The 21318-nt window shown below is 37.2% G+C and overlaps 1 protein-coding gene across 1 annotated transcript; it reads right to left on the bottom strand.

Annotated features, from left to right (window-relative positions):
* Positions 1-362: 362 nt before the first annotated feature.
* Positions 363-19946, bottom strand: MED30 (mediator complex subunit 30). The gene is made up of 4 exons (XM_060116197.1): positions 19606-19946; positions 12497-12655; positions 10224-10328; positions 363-545 (listed from the first exon to the last, which is right to left on the bottom strand). Exons 1-4 carry the CDS (start codon positions 19780-19782, stop codon positions 450-452), a joined length of 537 nt encoding a protein of 178 aa, XP_059972180.1. The 5' UTR covers positions 19783-19946; the 3' UTR covers positions 363-449.
* Positions 19947-21318: the final 1372 nt, after the last annotated feature.

Genomic DNA, 21318 nt, shown 5'->3' with positions numbered 1-21318 from the left:
AAACTAAATTTTAAAAGTTGAGCTGAAATGGTAACTTATATGTTTAATTTGTACCACAGATGGACTGAACTTGGTATTTTCATCTGCAAAAATGTTTAGACCTTTCATTTTCTCCTAAAAGGGTAATGAAATGAACAGAACAACCACTGATTAAATTTAGAAATTTATTTACAAAACTTACTTTGCTTTTAAAAAACAATTATTCAATTCATGAAGATTAACCAAAAACAAACCCCATCAAAGTTTATTACTACCATAATCTTTCACAGAATCAACAGCTTAAAGAAAAACCACCAACGAATGCTTTCATGTAAAACCACAGTGTAAAAAATAGAAACTTTCATTCTAGTGACTAGAATAAAAGCAGATAAATAATCTTCTTTAAAGGGAAAAAATACTTGAGGGGAAAAAATGGTATAACGTGTAATGCTGGAAATTTAAATACCAGTTTAGTTCCTCATTGCTAACATGGCATTTATATCCCAGATGAGATTTCGTAATTGATCCATAATTTGCTTCAGCTGTTGATTCTTCTGTTTGAGTTTCTGTAAAAACAAAAGAATTTATCAAAAATGTTTCATGAAATATATACCATGAAGGTAGAAGACTAAAATGTCATAAGTTAGAACTCTAATGATCCAGACAGAAGTTAAGCTAATTTCCTTAAGGCAGAAGAAGGTCTCAATCCTTTTCTGGCTGCAAACATTTGCTGCAAGGCATGATGAATTCTAATGCAGCCCCCAGCGGCCTACAGCTCCATCCCCCACCTCCCTTCACTCCTCCACTTCTACCACCAAAGAAAATAAGCTAAATATTTACTTGTTATAAAACCTAAGTACATAGGTTTTCCAAGAGGCAGTGTAGCATAATGGTTAAGAAACAATCTCTAGAGCCAAACTCTCTGGGTTTATACTCAGCTCCTTCACTAACTAAATATATGATGTTGGCCAAATTACTTAAACTCTCTGTCCCTCAGTTTCCACAACAGAAAAATGGGGATAATAACTGAACCTACCTCATAAGAGTTTTTATGAGGATCAAAAGATTTGATTCATGTCAAGTGTTAGAACTGTGCCTGGCATACAATTAAGCATTCAACAAATGTTACTGGTAGCCACAGAACATAAACCGTCAATATAGAATATAAAGTATAATAAAAATGCAATGCCTGATGCAACTGGTCTTTCAAACATGTGGCAGAAGTCACTGTTTGCTCTCAGCGTGAAGTGCGATCTAATGCTGAAAACTGAAGACAAGATGGCACAGCCCTGATATAATCTTCGTAACTGAGATTTGCTGGATGCCCTGAATGCACATGGTAGGTGTCTCTGTATCTCTAGATCTGGGTTTCTACTAGACCACAGTTTGTAAACTTCTTTTTAAGCATCCTTTCTTCAAAACCTATGTAGTAAATGTCTGTGTAGATAAAACAAGATAAACATAGAGAATTTCAAAGTGCTTACTAGTTATTATAATAATCATTACTATTAAGTAACCTCTTGGAAACATTACATTTGCAAGTAATATATTTAGTTAGATAATTTTAAAGATACTATATTAAAATACCTCCAGATCAAGTAGTACATGTTCATTATAAAGAGACCTAAAAATCTTAAATTCTTATTGGAAAACAGAAAAGCAGTTTAAAGAGACTTCAATATTAATTAAATTTAATTCATATTTGAAAAGACAATTAAGACAACACAGTCAGATTAAAACATGTGGCCGTAGAGAACACAGGGTAAGCATACAGTATTCAGTACCATAAAGCTCACTTTAACATAGTTTTGGGGAAAAAGATACTATTAGTACTTTAGGTACTCAGTCTCCTTGTTCAGTTTCACACGCCCGATCTTCTAAGTTCTGTTTTCAGAAGTATGTGTCATCCTAGAGACCAAGAAACTTCTGCCAGCAATCAAGGGTGGCAGCAAAACAGGAATATACGAATAAAGGTGTATATTGGGAGGTTGAAAACCTCAGTCCCAGTTCTGACTTTGCATCTAACTTGCTATTTGATCTTAAGACAAATTCCTTATCCTCAGTTTTCTTCTGCAAGAAATTGGATTATATAATCTATTAGGCCCTTGCCAGTTCTAATTTGTTTATACCCATACATAAGATGAAAATCAGTTACACAGACACATGTAATGAAAACCAGTAAGCTTAGTTCAGGGAACTAATTCAAAGCTTCAAAATGATTCAGTCAGCTGCCCTTTTCCACCAAGCCATCATTCCCCTAAGCTGTGAGAGACTTCAGCTACCATGATTCCCTGCTCAATTCTCATTTTTCAGGAAGAAAGTAGAGAAGAGCAACTGAATAAGAATAAAAAGGAAGAGAAAGAATATGAGTTGATTTTTAAAAAATTATTTGAATTAGTATCTTCTGACATGTCTTGAATATGGTCACTTTAAAAAAATTCAGAACTTCTCTTTGGAATGGAATTCTTAGCCTGTAACACATTTTGTTCCATAAATATTTACTGGGGGTATATTATGTGCTCAGCTCTGGGTTAGGCACTGTAAGGGAAGAAAAATGAGTAAGAAACGGTCCATTGCCTTGAAGAAACTCAGCATGAAGTAGGAAGAAGATACTGCCCAAACGACTAGACCATAACCTGGTTAAGGCAGATAGATGGCAGGGGAAAAATATCAGATGCTGTGGAACCCCAACTGGTAGGGTCAGCAAACAAGGAAAATATTTTTGTTTGGGGTCTAGAAAAGTTGGTGGTGAGCAAAGAGTGGAAGGAAGGATAAATTTGGTCTTGTTAGTAGATAATGGGGATCCATTAAAATTCTTGAAGAAAAAGAAATATGATTTAAACTGCAATGAAAAAGGCTAACTGGGCAAATGTGTGTGATGGGTTCTCCTAAATAACTTCAATAGTGACATCTGTATCCATGGAAAAGGAGAAAGAGGAGGTATTTAAGTTTTTGAAACAGTTGAAGACCATTCAAAGGCCAAGTCTGGTGAATGAAGCTTAGTGATCATATTTTCAGTATAAATTAAGGAGTAACTAGAAGTAATAAAATTATATTCTTGAGTGGTTAAAAACAGACTTTCAAATCAGTATCAAAACAGAGGTTACAGATGGCTCCCACAATGGTTACATCACTGGAATAAATGCTACTTTCAAGAATATTCATTTGGAAATATAAATTCTGATATACTCATTAAAAAAATTTAGCATCATTAACTCTTTTTTTTTTTTTTTTTTTTTGGCGGTACGTGGGCCTCTCACTGTTGTGGCCTCTCCCGTTGCGGAGCACAGGCTCCGGATGCGCAGGCTCAGCAGCCATGGCTCATGGGCCCAGCCGCACCACGGCATGTGGGATCTTCCCAGACCGGGGCACGAACCCGTGTCCCCTGCATCGGCAGGCGGACTCTCAACCACTGCGCCACCAGGGAAGCCTCGTCATTAACTCTTAAATAAAGTAAGAGAACTAAAAAATGTGGGATATTTTCAAGGTAATATTCAACTCTAGGGAATAGTAAAACTTTTAAAAACTATGATATGTCATAAGGCATTTGGACAGTTTGTCTCAAAGAGGCCACAAAGTTTTAAATAAAAAGAATTAGCATACAAGTAAAATACCTAGAGCCAAAACACATCATGAAAATATCAACAGCAAAGCTGACAGTTATGCTTATTAGTGGTTAAACCGTAAATAAATTTTCATGACATGATACAGGATTTAATATATATAATCTTGCCACTGATTGATTTTAACAGAGGTTGACAGCTGCTGTTATCAAAATCCATCATCTGTGCCTAATTTGTTACATTAACAGGTGAATGTGTAAGTAGAGTAGATACTTAAAAAAATATGTTTATGCTAAGTCATACCATGTAATTTACTATTCATACAAAGGCTGTGACAACTGGTCAAAAATGCTTTAACTTCTAACTGCTTGAACTCAATTATATGTCAACTCTGTAAAAACTACCCACATATCTTTCAGTTTCATTTTACCATTAACAGAATACTTGTAAGCAAAATAGAACTCATTCTGATATCCTTAAAATATACTCAAACAAGTGTACATCCTTTACTTGGGTATTAAGGCTTATGGATTCAAGGACATATGAAAAGAAAATGAAGTACTTTAAAAAGCCAAAAATTTGACTATTAAAATTAGGCCATTCTTCATCTGATGATTTATATCAGATACTGATGACAAATTTCATGCCCCAAAGTTTCATGCCACTATGGTAGACATCAGTGATATATATGTTGTTAGAAACCAGACTGACCATCAATATGTTCTGTACGATTTCAAGTACACAGTGATATTCAGCTGACCCTTAAACAGTGTGGGGGACTGGCTCCAGGACCTGCCGCGGTACCAAAATCTGAGGATGCTCAAGTCCCACAGTCTGCCCTCTGTATCCATGGTTCTGCTTCTGCAGGTTCAGTCAACTGCATATTGTGTAGTACTGGAGTATTTTATTGAAAAATATCCGCATATGAGTGGATCTGCATATTTCAAACCTGTGTTGTTCAGGGGTCAACTGTAGTTGAAAAATTAACTCAGTTAATTTAAACTACTTTTAATAGCATCTGTGTGATTATGTAATTAGGCCAACATTTTACCATCTGAAGGTGGCTATTTAAAATAAACATTTTTCACAGAAACACTCAGGTATGTGTGCCATTAAGGCAGAAAAATATATATCAGTTGAGCATGAGTTTACTCAGTGTTTTAAAATTTTTCAATTATACTTTAATCTTATATTCTAGAAGGGAGGTACAAAGTTGGAAGAAGTGGGGGAAAAGACAAAATAAAATACCTTAGTACCACTCGTTATACATACGATAACTTGGTTAACAGTCAGAATATGTATTACATAAATCCACTTTGGTTTTCAGCTGTTAACTGTATTCTCTCTGCCTTTTGTAGGGGAATTTCAATTTGAGTTAACCAAATCTTAGTCCTCTCCCTCTTCGTTTTGTCTTGTTTGTTTGTTTTGGTTTCTGTTTACTGCTTCATCCTCCAGTACTGTCTCAAATCATAGTAACAATTCCCAGGAAGCAAGAGAGAGCCGTGAGGCCAATCAAATGAATACTTCCTCTGCCATTCAAGAGAAGATAGTTCCTCTCTAAATTCTCTTAAGAAAAAAATTCCCATGGAAATATAGGGCTAAGCTTTAAATCTGTTTAATTTAAAACAGGTATGGATTCTTTCCCCTTTGTAATAATCTTCAGTTCAATACTATGTTAACTAAAAGAAGTTTTATCCCAAAGTTAGAAGTGTGTACAACAGCAAATTCAACAGATTCAAATGGTTTATTCAAAATCAAAACGAGTTCTCAAATGCCTGAAGTATCAATGGGAACACAGAATTTAAAATATGGGCTTTTATTCCATAAATAGATGAACGTTCAAAAATACTACTTTGTGCATTGAAATAAGCCTGCTGCAGGTAAACACTGCGGACTAAACACATGTGTTGATCTTTTCTTTTTTCTCAAACCCTAATAAAATGGGAGAGGAATGAAAAAGCTATAAATCCATGTGGAGAAAAATGATCAGACAGGAGACAACAGTAGATGTCAGGTGTCCTTTTTTTTTTTTTTTTTGCGGTACGCGGGCCTCTCACTGCCGTGGCCTCTCCCGTTGCCGAGCACAGGCTCCGGACGCGCAGGCTCAGCGGCCATGGCTCACGGGCCCAGCCGCTCCGCGGCATGTGGGATGTTCCCGGACCGGGGCACGAACCCGCGTCCCCTGCATCGGCAGGCGGACTCTCAACCACTGCGCCACCAGGGAAGCCCAGGTGTCACATTCTAAGAATGAAAAGTAGAAGGGGAGCAATAAATGACATGGGAGGAAACTACTGTACAACCCAGATGGATGCAGGAAGGATGCCAGTGAGAATGGGCTGATCCTCCACGGAGAACTGGAGACAGGTGCCATCGCAAAGTCAGCACGTGAGGCCCAGGGGGCAGAAACTGGAGGGAAACAGCCACAGGGACTAGCGGGAGCCCCAGGTGCTCACTCCCACTCCCCACCAACAGGGGACTGAGTACCCTCTCCCGTGTCCTGTCCCACGTTTCAGGGAACGAGAGGTTTGTTTCCTATGAAATTGAACCAGAACAGCTGGGGATTCAGTGCCACCAGCACAGCAGATGGCAAGAAGACATGAGACTATACTCTGTAGGGCACTGGAAGATTCTTCTCTGAAGAAACGGAATAGCCCTCAAGAAAAAAAGCCTCAGTAAATGATAGTTGGGGGTCCCCCCAAAGAGAAGAGCCAACTTGCTTCCAAATCTCGCTATGATGAAGCCAACTCACAAAGCCTATGATAGGCTTTCTAGTGCTTCCCTCCCAAATATAAATGGCTCATGTTTAAGCATCAGATGCTCACCAGATCTTTTAGAGCCTCTATCTGCAAAGACAACAAAGCATAATGGGTTGGCAAACTATGGCACATGACCTGTTTTTGTAAGGCCCATGAGCTAAGGATGGTTTTTACATCAGAACAAGGACCATGGGCTTCCCTGGTGGCCCAGTGGTTAAGAATCTGCCTGCCGGGCCTCCCTGGTGGCGCAAGTGGTTGAGAGTCCGCCTGCCGATGCAGGGGATACGGGTTCGTGCCCCGGTCTGGGAGGATCCCATATGCCGCGGAGCGGCTGGGCCCGTGAGCCATGGCCGCTGAGCCTGCGCGTCCGGAGCCTGTGCTCCACAACGGGGGAGGCCACAACAGTGAGAGGCCCGCATACCGCAAAAAAAAAAAAAAAAAAAAAAAAAAGAATCTGCCTGCCAACACAGGGGACATGGGTTCGAGCCCTGGTCCGGGAAGATCCCATGTGCCGCGGAGCAACTAAGCCCGTGCACCACAACTACTGAGCCTGTGCTCTAGAGCCCATGAGCCACAACTACTGAGCCCATGTGCCCAGAGCCCGTGCACCGCAAAGAAGAGTAGCCCCCACTCGCCGCAACTAGAGAAAACCCACGTGCAGCAATGAAGACCCAACACAGCCAAAAATAAATAAATAAAATAATTTAAAAAAAAAAAAGAACAAGGACCACATGTCTCACAAAGCCTAAAATATTTACTAACTGGTCCTTTAAAGTTTGCCAAACCCTGTATGAGAAGATTATGGAAGAATACCTTCTAATTTCTGAGGGAACTTAATTTACAACATAGAATTTTATATCTAGCCAAACGATCAACTGGACAGATATGTGAAGGCTAAAAACTTAAGTCCCTGCATTCCTCCTAAAGAAGCCACTGGCGTATGGACCTTACCGAGGGAGAAATAAACCAAGAAAGAGAAAGATAGGAGATTGAGGAAATAGTGAAACCAACAGAAGAGGTGAAGGAAAGCCCCAGGGCAATGGATGAACAGCAGGCCTAGGGAGCATTCAACCCAGACCTGAAGAGATTGGGAGGACTCGGGGTGGGGGTGGGGGGAAACCTGTAAGTCGTCTGATAATTTGATTCTGGAAAGTTGGAAAACAGTACTGAGGTGCGGCCACAGATGCATAAAGAACTAACCAAAAATTTTCAAAATTACAGAACTATTAACTTTAGGAAAACAAAATAATTATTCGAGGAAATGTAATTCTAGTTTACTATGTGGCTTAGCGATAAGCACTATTTATGTGCCATAATAATATGAACACAGAATATTTATTGAACCCCAATTATGACAACTGCATTGAAAGGACTGGGGGAAGGGAAGTATGTAGGTGGGTCCAGGACAGAGGCTGTACAGAGAGCTACATCCTCATGTGGAGAAAGAAATACTTTTATACATTACAGTCTTGGTATCAATTACATCCTTTACTTAAAATTCACAAAATTCTACGTCAATAGCTAGTAAGAGTTTTTGATTACACACTGTCAAAGTATTACTATAGTCTGATTATATGATAGGTCTTTAAAAAAAATCAAGAATAGGTTATGACTAAACCATCAGATTAGGAAAAAAAGAGGAACTTAGAGAAATGGAAAGTGAAATGAAACTTACCTTTAGAAAAATTACATCTTTCTGAAGTTACACAAGCTTCCCCCCACCCTACCCCTGACCCCCCCGCAAATATCATAATATCTTCTGTGGTAGAGAACAAACTATATGTATGTCACATGTGGTACTCTGAAATCAAAGTTACCATCACAAGTGTGTTTTATTTATATATACATTTCATTGTATTTTATAAATAATATCCTTACTATAGAGAAAAATAATAGAACACATCCATTGTGAATTAATACATAGATTATCAACAGAAACATGTAACACTTAATAAATGAATGTCTTATATCTCTGTACTACCAAACACCACTTATTCTTCAAGATCGAAGTTAAAAGTTCCCAATCCCCTCCTAATCCCCTTGTAATTTCCTACTGTAAATTGTTTATGCTTATTACTGTCAAATTTGCTGGAACTATTCTTCTTAATTTATATTACACCTCTTAAAAATTGTTTTAAATGTTATTTTAGAAAAATCTATCCATCTTTTTCTTTTTTCCTGAGTTTTGATATACATTTTTCTTTTAATTTTCCAATATTCTATTTTGCAAGTCTTATTTTCAACTCTGAAATTCATTTTGACACATGGTGTAATATAAAAGCTAGCTTTATTTTCCCCAAAAGTGTCTCTTTTTAAAGACTAATTTTCCACACAATCCCTCTTATGTCATATTAAATTCTCATATACAATAGGAAGACTTTTTCTGGCTATTATTTTACTAATCTATTCTTCTGCCGGTATTTCACACTTAATTATTGTTTTTACAATGTACTTGATATCACGTTTTATTTTTTGAAGCAAAGAGTTCTTTATTTTATTACTCTTATAGGAATTGTTTTATATATGTATTTTAGTATGCTCTCAAGAAAAAAATTCCAATTTGCATTTTATTTGGATTTGTTTTTTGATTGGTATTGCACTAAAATCTTACTAGTTTTGTGCAGTTTCAAGAGAATTCATATTTGGATTTGGACTGTTACTGTTTAGAATAGTTATTGCCCATATAAGAACTTAGTGTGTTCTTTCAACTATTCAAAATTTCTTTTATGTATCTTAATAAGTTTAGTTACATATATCATGGAAATAATTCCTAACTACTTAGTATTTGTTGTTGCAATTGTGAATAGGATCTCATATTCTAATTTCTTTATGGCATTATAGAAAAATGGTATCAATCTTGTATTAAGCTCTTCTTTCAAACACTTATTGACTTATTAATCAATGAGCTTCTTTGAGCTTAAGCTTGAGTTAAAATGTTATGTACAAGCTTAAGGAACTTAACAGATTTGTACATAATATTATAACCCCTGTTCCCTAAAGTTTATTTCTGTTTCACTGGCTATAACTTCTAAAATAGTACTAAACACAGTGGTGTAAGGCATCCTATTTTATGCCTATATTTCATCTCAATGAAAAATGTTGGCTATTTATCGGAAATAAGTTTTTTTTTTAAAAAGACTATCTTGTTAATAGTTTTAAGCATTCTTTTTTTCAATTTAATCTACTGATATTATATGTAAACTGAGTCATCCTCCTCTACCTCAGAAAACCCTCTGTGGCTGTGGTGGATTAATTAATACCCTGATGAATTCTATTAACTAGCATTAAGAATTTCAGGAGTGGGGCAGGAGGTGGGAGTGTGTATTTGTAAGTGAAGGAGGGAGATTGGTAGTTTTATTTACTGTGCTATTTGTTAGGTTTTGGTAACCATGTTTCCACCACAGAATGAACTGACAAAATTCCTTATTTCCCTATGTTTCTAGAGAACTATCTGAACATTATCTTGTGAACTTCTAAAAGTACTCAGCAATAAATTCAAGTTAGGAACTTTTGGGGGGTGGAGGGTGGGATGGGGTAGTGCTCTGATAACTCAATTTCTTATTCAGCTGTTGAGACATTCACCTCTCCTACTTGTAAATTTTTATCATTTGCTGCTCCAAATATGCTCTAAGCTAGAGAGCTGCAATTCTGCCTAGAAAAGAAAAAAGTAAATGGGTTGTGACTGAGTGCCTATGAGGCTTTTCTAAGAGCTTTACTGCCTGAATTCTGTGATCTCTCTTCCGACTATTCAGATGGCATTTCTGCTTACCTTTTAGTCCTGGGTTGTACTCTAAGTAGGTTAAATTTGTCACAGAAACAACGTCAGGTAATTCTATAATTCAAATTATGTTTTTGAGTTACACAGACTCCCTTGTAATTTGTATCAATAATTCGGAAATATAAAACATACAGAGTAGCAACTCACTTTATTGACCTCAGCAATTTCTCGCCTCTCTTCACCGGCAAAACGAGGCGGGCCGGCCCGGTCATCATTCTTTGAGCCATCTTCTTCCACGTATGGAATGAGTTGCTGGGAGTGACAGACAAAAGTTAAAAAAGGCAAACATATGACACACAATTTCCAATTATACTGGTATAGATAATGCATCCGATTAAGATCACTTTTTATGCTTTTCTCTTAATAGTACAAAAATATATTTTAATTCAAATGACGGCCTAAAATAAAAGCCTTAGAAGTCTATCAGTTCAGTGCACTCTACACAGTAGATTTTCAGATTTCTTTTGCAAAATAGTCCTTTTAGCAAAATTAGTTGTCACATGTAATTAAGTAATAGCCTACTCAGTCAATCAGCAAATATTTAATCGGCAGATAGTGGGTGAGGAGACACTGCAAAAATAATGACAAATAAGATATAGTCCTACCCTTACGAAATTTATAGTTCGTTGAGATGGAACAGGCTTTCCTTCATCTATACTAAAAAGAAAGTAACTTCATGGATGTGTATTATATAAATCTCCTTTACTTGCTATCTAGTATCTGTGCAGATTTCTAGATGTCTTTTAGTTGGGAGAAAGTTTTTTTTGTAAGAGAAGAAAATTTATATAGCAATGAAACTTCTAGCAGGATTATAATTAAATACATATGATTTGTGATGAAGTTTATTTGATGAAGCCTCTTGTAGATGCGACAGAGACTTCAGGAATTATCTAGTCCTTCCATCTTATAATACCAGTGCAGGAACAGGACAGAGGTAAATAACTGGTACAGTCAGGAGTCAGTCTGCCCAAACTTATGTGAATTCTTGGGACAAATATAAACTTGCCCACATTCACAGCTACCTTCTTCCTTTCCTCTCTCCTAATGCAAGCAGAGTGGTCCTTCCTCCTGAAGACACTTAGTCTCCATTCCTGTGCCCTGATTTCTCTGCCCTCCTGTCTTCATTATTTATTTCCCCCAACCTCACCCTACCATTTTCTTCCTTTTTTAACTAAACATGTTCTCCCATTTGGAGGAAAAAATCCCTAACCCTCAACTCTATCCCTCCTTCCATCTACTGCTTTCTTCTCTTGCTTTTAATCTAACCTTCTTGAAAGATGGATATCCACTTTCTGGCTTCAGTTCCTTATTTCCTGTTTAATCTTCAGCTCACTGTGTGTGATCTAACTTCTTGTTACCTTTTCACAGAAGCTCTGCTCAAATATACCAACAATTAATCTGGTGGACAGTTTTCATTCTTTATTTTCCTTGACTTCTCTGCAGCATCTGTCAATGTCAACCACATTTCCCATCTTCCACATCTCTGACCCCTTCTTTTCAGGCTGTATTGCAGTTTACTCTTTCTCTGTTCACTCTTTACATGCTGAGCACTCAAACAAGAAAGCACTGATCACGGGAAACTGTTCCTTATATGTAAAGAGAGAACATCCAAACCTTCCCAGCTACCTTTGGTGGCAGACATATAACTTGTCAGCAGGAAAAGGGCACCTATAAAAATATCATATACCTAGTTAACTAAAATATATCTATGATCCGAGATTAAATTTAAAAAATATTTAAAAACTAGAGTGATGCCACTAAGATAATTTAAATTAATAACGATAAAAATAGTTATAACCTTTTATCCGTAAAGAACTTACATGAAAACCACTTTAAAAGGATTTTACAATACTATTTTTTTTTGTTTGTTTGTTTGTTTGTTTGTTTTTGCGGTACGTGGGCCTCTCACTGCTGTGGCCTCTCCCGTTGCGGAGCACAGGCTCCGGACGCGCAGGCTCAGCGGCCATGGCTCACGGGCCCAGCCGCTCCGCGGCATGTGGGATCCTCCCGGACCGGGGCGCGAACCCGTGTCCCCTGCATCGGCAGGCGGACTCTCAACCACTGCACCACCAGGGAAGCCCTACAATACTATTAATATGCCTACTAAAACATCATGCACTGATTTAATTAAAATGAGACACTGGAAGCAATAATAAAAATTGCCACAGACAACCCTCTCCTCCCAACAACAAAAATTTACTATCAGCCTGGATGTTAAAGTCTACTAGAAATTATTAACATGAAAAGACAGTAATAATTCTATGCATATATATATATCACAATTTCATCTTCTCTAGTCAAAGGCAAAACCAGTATGTTTCATAATCTGGAAATATGGTGAAAACGAAGAGAGAAAGGAAAAAATTACAAATGTCCTGAGACTATCTTAGACTCATCCTCCCTCTACCCCTAAAACTTGCCTCTACTGGAATGGGATCCATCCCTCCGCAGTTTTCATTGCATTTATCATAGACCAATCTCAGCTTCCTGAAGAGAATAGAGAGTTGGCGAAGATGATCCTGTAGCTTTGCTAACCGGTCTTGATATGTTCCAGTATGGTAAGTGACACCATTTGGCAGCTTCTCAACAAAAAAACAAAAATACAAGGTAATGAAAATCAAGATTTTCTTTAAGTAAAGCTAGCAAAAAGAAACAATCTTTAAGCAATGCATAAAAGCTGTTCCTCACAGTTAATCAAGTGCAATTTTAAGAATTTAAGAGTAAATACATGTTTATTTATTAATTGGCTCCTTGGCCTACTGTAAAGCAGCTCTAGAAAAGACTGTGATAAGCCTCTCTGATCAGTTGAAATGCTTTCCACTTCTACCTTTTGATTATATTTATATCACAGCTTTGTATTATAACTTTAAAAAGAATATACAATTTTAATATCACTTACTATTATATAAAGGCAGCAAGCTTCTGAACTCAACCAGGAAGTTAAAAACAAAATACAATTTAAAGAAAAAGAAGAAGAAAAGAAAAAAAATTAAGATCAGGACTTTTCAGCAGAAGAAAAAGAAGAGTATGCTGCCACTGTTGCAAAAATAATCTCAAAATACCTTAAATTTGATAAGATAATTAAGATCCTCAAGGTATTCATTAAAACATAAAGCTGTCACCAAAAGTTTTACTTTAAAAGGAAATCAATAGCAGGAGATAGGTGCAAATCAATCTGTACTTGAACATCATTAATAAATTATTACAAGTAACTGCTATGATCATAACTCTGTGTTGGATGCTTATATGTTTTAAATTCAGGAATTTTATCAAAAGCCAAAAATATATACTGAAATGACAAAAATCACAGATAAATGGAAAAACTACTACCTATTTAGAACTAAGTGCACCTTTTGTGCAGTGCTGAAACTCACAAACAAAATCTTCCTTTCTGTACATCTTAACAGTATTTTATTCCCACAATTTGATTTGTGAAATCATCCTGAAATTACAATTAACAAAATTTGTACCATGTTTTCTAGTATAACAGGTAATTTCATTATAAGCACTCATACAATACACTTACCCTGGGGAATAAAGTGATTTAAAACCAAGACCCAAACTACTGTCTAATAGCTAGAAGATCAGTCCAGTCTTTCTAAACCTCAGTTCATCCTTTTTTTCTTTTCTAAACTGATGAGGTAGGAATACAAAAAAAAAAAAAAACAAAGAAAAGCCTGATAGAGTGTTCAGAGAAGAAAGAAAACAAGACACACTATTGTTACAAGTAGGTAAAACCATAAACACTAAAAAAAAAAAAAAAAAAGACTGTAAAGGCCTAATGTAGTTGTTAAAAGGTGTAATAGTTGATAAAAGATGTAATAGGAAGGTAGGCTTAATAATTCATTTTCTTCTTTTCTCTCATTTCCAAATTTCCTGTAATATTATGTTTATAAGTTAAGGAGATGGATCTTCTGAAATTCTTTGAAATGAGTTTTATTAGGATTTTTGGAAATTCTCAAGAATTAAAACATTCTGAGGATTATATCTCAAAGAAATGTGATAAAAGTACCAAGGACTGAATTAGTCAAAACAGTTTAAAGGAGAAAAGCATTATAAGAGTTCACCCACCAGTACAACGTAGGATTTCTCATGACCTTTCAATTTATGAACTTTCACAAACATTAACAAATAAGAGAAAAGTTTCAAAGGGTCTCTGCTTTCTTGTTTGGGTGATAATAAGTATAATGATTACATCTTGCATACAGAAGCAGGCTCTACCTTTATTATGGTACTGACTATGTTGAGTACTTTGCCCATATTTTGTACTTAATAAAGACTAGAAGCAACTGACATTTATATCCCTGTATTTAGTATAGTTTTGAAGTACAGTCTGTATTATTTTACTTTCATGAATTATTTTTTCTATAAATGGACACTTAAAATTTGCTAAGAATCCTGTGTTATGCAAAAGAACTCTTGATAAATCCTTTCATAAAGGAAAACAAAATCCTTTGAAATACAAAGAACCACCTTCCTCAAATTCACCCTCTTAGCAAGTTTGGGTATTAGTTTTCACATAGAGCATCAGCTTCTCAAAGAAGGGAGCAATTAATTCATTCAAAAAATTTACTTTTCATGTGTCAGGCACTGTTCTAGAAGCTGAGGTAGAGCAGTGAACATGAGAGAGATGAGTTTCCTATACCATAGAGTATAAGTTATAATAGTGCCTAGGAGCTCTTGGGATATACTATACAGTGTAGATGTTTAGCTAACAAGCTCATCAGTAACCATCTCACTAGTGAATACTGAATATATGTAAATAAATATATGATCATACCACTAGATACTAAAAAGGCATTCAACTAAATTCAACATCCATTCTTAAAACAAATATAAAACTCTTAATAAAAATTCCCCAACACAATAAAATACATTTATCTCAGTTAAAAAGTCAGCACCATGATTAATGTGGACATATTACAAGCATCTGCACTAAAGTCAGGAACAGAACAGGATGTCTACTAAGACCACTAATACTACCAGTGAACACTGTTCTGGAGGTACTGGCCAATGCAATCAGAAAAGAAAAAAAAGTTGAAATATTAAAAAGCTGTGGCATAATCGTCACTATTTACAAATGATATAAAGTGCTACTATCAATAAAGGAAGTCAAGAGAGAGATGGGTACAAAATTAATACACAGAAAACCATAGCTCTTCTTTCAAATATAAAAACAAAAGAAAATGAGAAAGGAAAAAGACCCCATTTACAACAGCAAAGATAAAATATCCAGATAAAATATTTGACTTAAAAAATATCAAGATAAATATGAAAACTTAAAATACTTCATAGAGACACAAAAAAGGATATTTTGTGTTCTTGGTTAATAAGACTCAACATTCATACCAATATAAAGTCTCTCTAGGTTAAATCAACCAAATAAAAGCACTAACAGGATTTTCTCAGAACTATTAAGGTGATTCTAAAGTACATGTGGAAAGATAAGCAAGAATAGCCAAGGCGATTTTGAAAAATAAGTGTAAATACTTTATAAAGCCTCAATAAATATAAGAAAGTTTGCCATTACTACATAAAAGAAGGCAGCTAAGTGGAATAGAGCATCCATAAATTGATTCGTTTATATGAAGTAGCATCTGAAATCAATGGAGGAGGAAAACGAATTATTCAATCAACCTTTTGGAAAAAGTAAAGCTGGGGCCATGCCTTACAGTTCATACTAGGATAAATTCCATACAGATCAAAGTTTTAAGTATAAAAATTGAAACAAAACTGAATTTTTCCTGATTTTGGAATGGGGAAGGACTTCCTAACTTAGACACTGAACCTAAAAAGACTGATAAATTCAGCTACCTTAAAAAAATATATGTATGGCAAAAGGTAAACAACAGACTGGGGGAAAAATACTTGCAAGTTATATCATACAGAGCAAGTTTTTCTAATATGTAAATAGCCAAATCTTATAAGTTGGGGGAGAGGGTAAAAAGACCCCAAAAAAAAGATAGAAAAATGGGCAAATAATATGAACAAGCAGTTAACGGAAAAGGAAACAGAAATGATTCATAAATATATGAAGAGATGCTAGAACTCATTAAGACTAGGAGAAATGTAAAGTAGATTTTCACCTATCAAATGATCAAAGATCCAGAAATATAATTTGCTGTGTTAGTCTCAGCCTGATTGTTGGTCAGGAAATGGTAGCATAAGGTGGTACAACTCCCATGGAGCACAATTCATCATAATTTATCTAATTACAGAAGCACAAAGCCACTTCTGAGAATTATCCTGCAGGTATACTTGAGCATTTATGTAGGAAGGTATTCACTACAGTATAACAGTGAGAGATTAAGAGCCCTTCACTAGAGGACTGGCTAAATAAAGCACAGTATGTCTATGCAGTGGATTACTATACTATACAGCTTAAAAGGAAAAGGAAGTATTTTCTGTATAGATACGAATAAACTCCAAAATGTACCAAATGAAAAAAGCAAGGTGCAAAATGTGTATAATATACCAGTATTTTCTGTGCAAAAAGGGAGGAAATGAAAGAATATATATATACATTTGCTTAAATATGCACAGACTATCTGGAAGGATATATTAGGATAGTAATAAAAATCTGTAATAATCATCACCTGTGGAGAGAAGTTAGCTAGCAGATAGTGATGGGAGGGGGAATGTTCACTGTAATGTCCTTTTTTATTTATGAATTCTGAATGTATTATATATTCAAAACAATTTTTTTTAAGATTTAAAGCATAACAAAGAGAACCAAAGCAATACTTTCTTATGCAGGGAATCTTAATCTGGGATCTAGCGATCTTTAGGGAGACATCTGTTAACCCCCTGAAATTTTATTCAAAATGTTTACATGTGGATTTTTCTCAGAAGAGAGTCCATAGTTTTCATTAGCTTTTCAAGAGGCTAAAGGACAATAAAGAACCATTTCTCTAAAACAAATGCTCAGAAATAACCTCAGCAGTTGATATTTATGGCACTTCATCCTTCTAGATTAATAATATAGAAGATAATTTTAAAATTTTGAATACTTAAAAGAATGCATTAATAAATAGCTTATATATAGTCTTGTTTGTACCACTTCTCAGCTTTTTATAAATGAAGGAGCACATTGTTGCTTCATTTCCAGCCAATTATGATATGGCCCACAGGGTCTTAGAGGAGTTAAATCCAGAATTCACAATATAAGCAGCACAAAGAAATAACTATTGTAGTCCCTTACAAATTGTTTTTGAATATATGTCCATATGTAATCTAGTTATTAATAATACTTTTTTGAAAGAGTTCAGTTCTTCCAGGGTCAGTTATAGATGTGTATTGTATCTCGGTTAATAGTACAAATTGTTTGACAGCAAGTTAGTATTATAAAGAGGTTAGTAGGACGAGCTACCAGTCATGTGTGATGTTGGGTAAAGTCTTCTCTCTTTAAGCCTCAATTTCCTTAACTGTAAAATAGGGATAAAAATACTTCTTAGAACTGTTCTTATAACAGTATACCTGACCAAGGAAAGTACTTGATAAATGTTAGCTATTAGCTCTACTAGTCCAATACAGCAGGTTGATAATAAAGAAATATTTGCTAAATTCTGAGATCATTTAACCCATACTTTAATCATCTTATATATTAATCTATTAATTTTTTAAACAATTGCCAAAGATTTCATATCTTCTCTTGGATTCCCTTTGTATTTTATTTCACACTGGCTTTACTGACATGGTCTTAAAGGATTTCCATACAACTGCATTACTTCTAGAATCAAGAGGAAAAAAAAAAACCTCAACCATTAATAAAAAAAAAAGGCAATAAAACATTCTTTAGTGCACCAATTGAAATAAGAGTTCTAAAGTTCTAAGAGCCTGAGGGCCTGGATTCAAATTTACCCTATACTGACTAGATTTGGACAAGTCACTTCACCTCTCAGAATCATAGAATCCTTATCCATAAAACAAGAATGATATCCACATCGCATAGTAGTAAAGATAAGCATTAAAAATGGGTTAGCAAGGGCTTCCCTGGTGGCGCAGTGGTTGAGAGTCTGCCTGCCGATGCAGGGGACACGGGTTCGTGCCCTGGTCCGGGAAGATCCCACATGCCTGCGCGTCCGGAGCCTGTGCTCCGCAACGGGAGAGGCCACAACAGTGAGAGGCCCGCGTACCGCAAAAAAAAAAAAAAAAAAAAAGGGTTAGCAAAATGGTGCTGGAATAATTGGATATCCAAATGCAAAAAAAAAAAAAAAAGCACTCAGATCCATATCTATCATTATATAAAAAAATTAACTCTATGCAGATCATAGACCTCAGTGTAAAACCTAGAACTATAAAACTTCCAGAAGAAAACATAGGAAATCTTTGCCACCTTGGGTTAGACAAAGATTTCTTAGATATGGAACCAAAAGCAAAATCTGTAAAAGAAAAAATCAATAAGTTGGATTCCATCAAAATTTAAAATATCTGTTCTTCAGGAGGCAATATGAAGAGAATGAAAAGCCACAGACTGGGAGACAAAACAAAGACATACAATACAGAAAAAAAAAGAAAAGACATACAATAACAAGTGCTGGCAAGAATGAGGAGTAACTAGAAGGCTCAAGCACTGCTGATGAAAATGTGAAATGGTGCGGCCACTTTGGAAAAGTTTCTTAAAATGTTAAACAGACATTTCCCTTATAACCCAGCAATTCCACTCCCAGGCATCTATCTACTTAAGAGAAATGAAACACATGTTCACACAAACATTTGTAGCTGAACACTCATAGCAGTATTATTTATAAGAGCTCCAAAGTGGATACAACCCAAATGTCCATCAACAGATGAACAGATACGCTAATTGTGTTATATTCATACGGTAGAATACTGTTCAGCAATGAAGAGGAAGGAACTACTGATGTATGCTGAGTGAAAGGAGCCTGCACCAAAAATCACAGTGTATGTTATATGAAACGCTATAAAATGCAAACTAATTTACGGTGCCAGAAAGCAAAGCAGAGATTGGCTGTGGATGGAAGGCCAAAAGTAAAGATTTAAAAGGGGCACGAGGAAACTCTGTGGGGTGATGGATGGTTTCACAAGTCCACATGTGTCAAAACTTTAAATGCATTGTACTGTACGTCAATTATACCAAAATAAAACTGTTTAACAAAATGCTTAGCAGAATCTGAATTCAATACCTTGGACCCTCAAAAAGTATTCTGTGGGAAAATATGAGATTAAAATAATCCCAAGAGCATGACGGAATGAGACTCACCTCTACCTTCAAAGATACAAGAGTTCGCCTAGAAACCTGAGAACCCGGTCGAATATAGAAAATGTGGCTTCAGTCTTCCAGAAATCCGGCCTGGAAAACATCACCTCCACATCTTGGGGACAGACACATTATTGGGGAACGCTTCTGAGTGTAAATGGGGGCGACCACATACTCGAGGTTTGGCCAGGGCAGCCGCGTCGACGCCCAGGGGCCCCACATAACATTTAAACCAGCAGCCCCTTCCCTCGCAGAAACATCCCGCTTTCTCCACGCACGGCCATGACCGGAGCCCTCCTTCCTTCCCACCTGCATGTTCCTCAGGAGCTGAAAGATCTCCATGGTGCGGTACACGATGTCCTGGACCGTCTCCTGCCCGATCCGGCAGAGCGATGCGGTGTTGACCTCCCGGGCCGCCTGCTGGGCCTGGGGCCCGGCGAAGGGCCCGGGCGCCATCCCCGACGCAGCCAACGGAGGGGTGGACATGGCGTGGCAGCGGCGTTAGGTCAGCAGGGCTGCAGAGTAGGCGTCAGGGGGTCCGCCCGACGCTGGGCGGTCGCTGGCCTCGCGTGAGCAGAAGCTTCTAAGATTCGGGCGGTCTGTTTTCAACACAGCTGCCGTGACTTCCGCCACCGTGACGTAACACGTCATCAAACGTCACGGGGACTGCGCCCTCGGCGGGGTCCCTGGGAACCTGTGTCAGCGGAAGGTCGGCCGGGATTGGACTGGACGCCCGGGCGGGGCGGGACGGACGGGTTGAGTAGCCAATCAGCAGCTGCACTCTAGCCAGAGGGGGCGGTGCGCGTGGTGGAAGGCCGGGGGCTTTCCCACCACTTGGTTTCTCAGTCTCAGCCAATGGTTAGAATTCTTGATAGAAACGCTTACTTCGTCTTAATTTCCTTGCTGATCTTTTTTTTTTTAATAACAAGCGTACGAAGTTTGTAGTAGTATTGCCCTTTTACAACTAGAAGGCCGGCCCAGAGGGGCTATTTTGGCATGTTTAGTCGCATACAGCTTGCAACTGATAACCTGCGATTTGAGTTTTTGATCTTCATGCTTCACTGTGACCTGACACCAACTCCCCATTTGTTGTTGGTCCCTGCTGAAAAGTCAGTTTATTCGGGAAGCTTTCCCGATCACCGGAAGTATAAAATTAACACTTCTCTCTCACATACACTATCCCCCCACCCCCTTCCCCTTTCTGACTTTGGCACTATGTTGTATATAATTTTCAGTTTGGTTACATTCTGACTTCTCCTCGCCTTATTCACACACACTAGTATGCAAACTTTGTAAAAACAGAGACTATGTTTTATTTGCTTACTGTATTTTCAATGCTTAGTGATTGGCACATAGAAGGTGCTCAATAAATACATGTTATGACATTATAAATATAAGAAAAATTAGAATAAAGCCATTCTCTCTCCTACCTCTTCCTGTCCATTTCCAAAGGAGGGGGAAAGTCCAGAATGTGAAAACTGGTGATAGGCACTAAATTACTGTGTTTTAAATAGTATCTGAACACCCCATTGGTAAGGACTTCACAGGAAAATGTTATTAAAGATGACATAGGAGCCATTGTGGAGATTTTAAGCATAGTGGTTTACAGCTGTTTAGTGAGCAATTGCCATTTGACAAATATTTACTAAGCACCTACTATGTGATGGGTGCTAGAAGTGGAGATAGAGTAGTGGACAAGTCAGACTAAAACTCTGCACTCCTGGGACAGGCCACTAAATATTGTGATGAGTTTCTAGAAGCCAAAGTTCAAGGTCCTAATATCTAGGTGCTGACAATTTAGGGGCTCAGGGACAATCTGAAGGGAATAAGTTAGGCCCTGATGGTGAATGGCAGAGAGTGCAGAACACTGGAGCCTCTTCTGTGAGGGGATAATGGGGCAAGGGGACCTCCAGATGCTTCCAGGGTCAGAAGTTTAGCATCAGGGTGTGTCAGGAAATAAGGCTGAAGAGAGGCAAACCTTGGAGGACCTTCTAAGACATGTCAAGCAGTTTGGGCTTTATT

Source organism: Mesoplodon densirostris, chromosome 13, assembly GCF_025265405.1.
Source record: "Mesoplodon densirostris isolate mMesDen1 chromosome 13, mMesDen1 primary haplotype, whole genome shotgun sequence".
NCBI lineage: Eukaryota > Metazoa > Chordata > Mammalia > Artiodactyla > Ziphiidae > Mesoplodon > Mesoplodon densirostris.
Note: the sequence above shows the minus strand (reverse complement) of the source record. Positions and strands in the feature narration are given on the sequence as shown.

Coding starts and splice junctions, on each gene's coding strand:
- MED30 (XM_060116197.1), bottom strand. CDS start 19,782: ATGTCCACCCCTCCGTTGGCTGCGTCGGGGATGGCGCCCGGGCCCTTC. Junction 10,329..12,496: donor TGGATCCCATTCCAGTAGAG/GCAAGTTTTAGG, acceptor TGTCACTCCCAG/CAACTCATTCCATACGTGGA. Junction 546..10,223: donor AAATTGCTGAGGTCAATAAA/GTGAGTTGCTAC, acceptor TTGTTTTTACAG/AAACTCAAACAGAAGAATCA.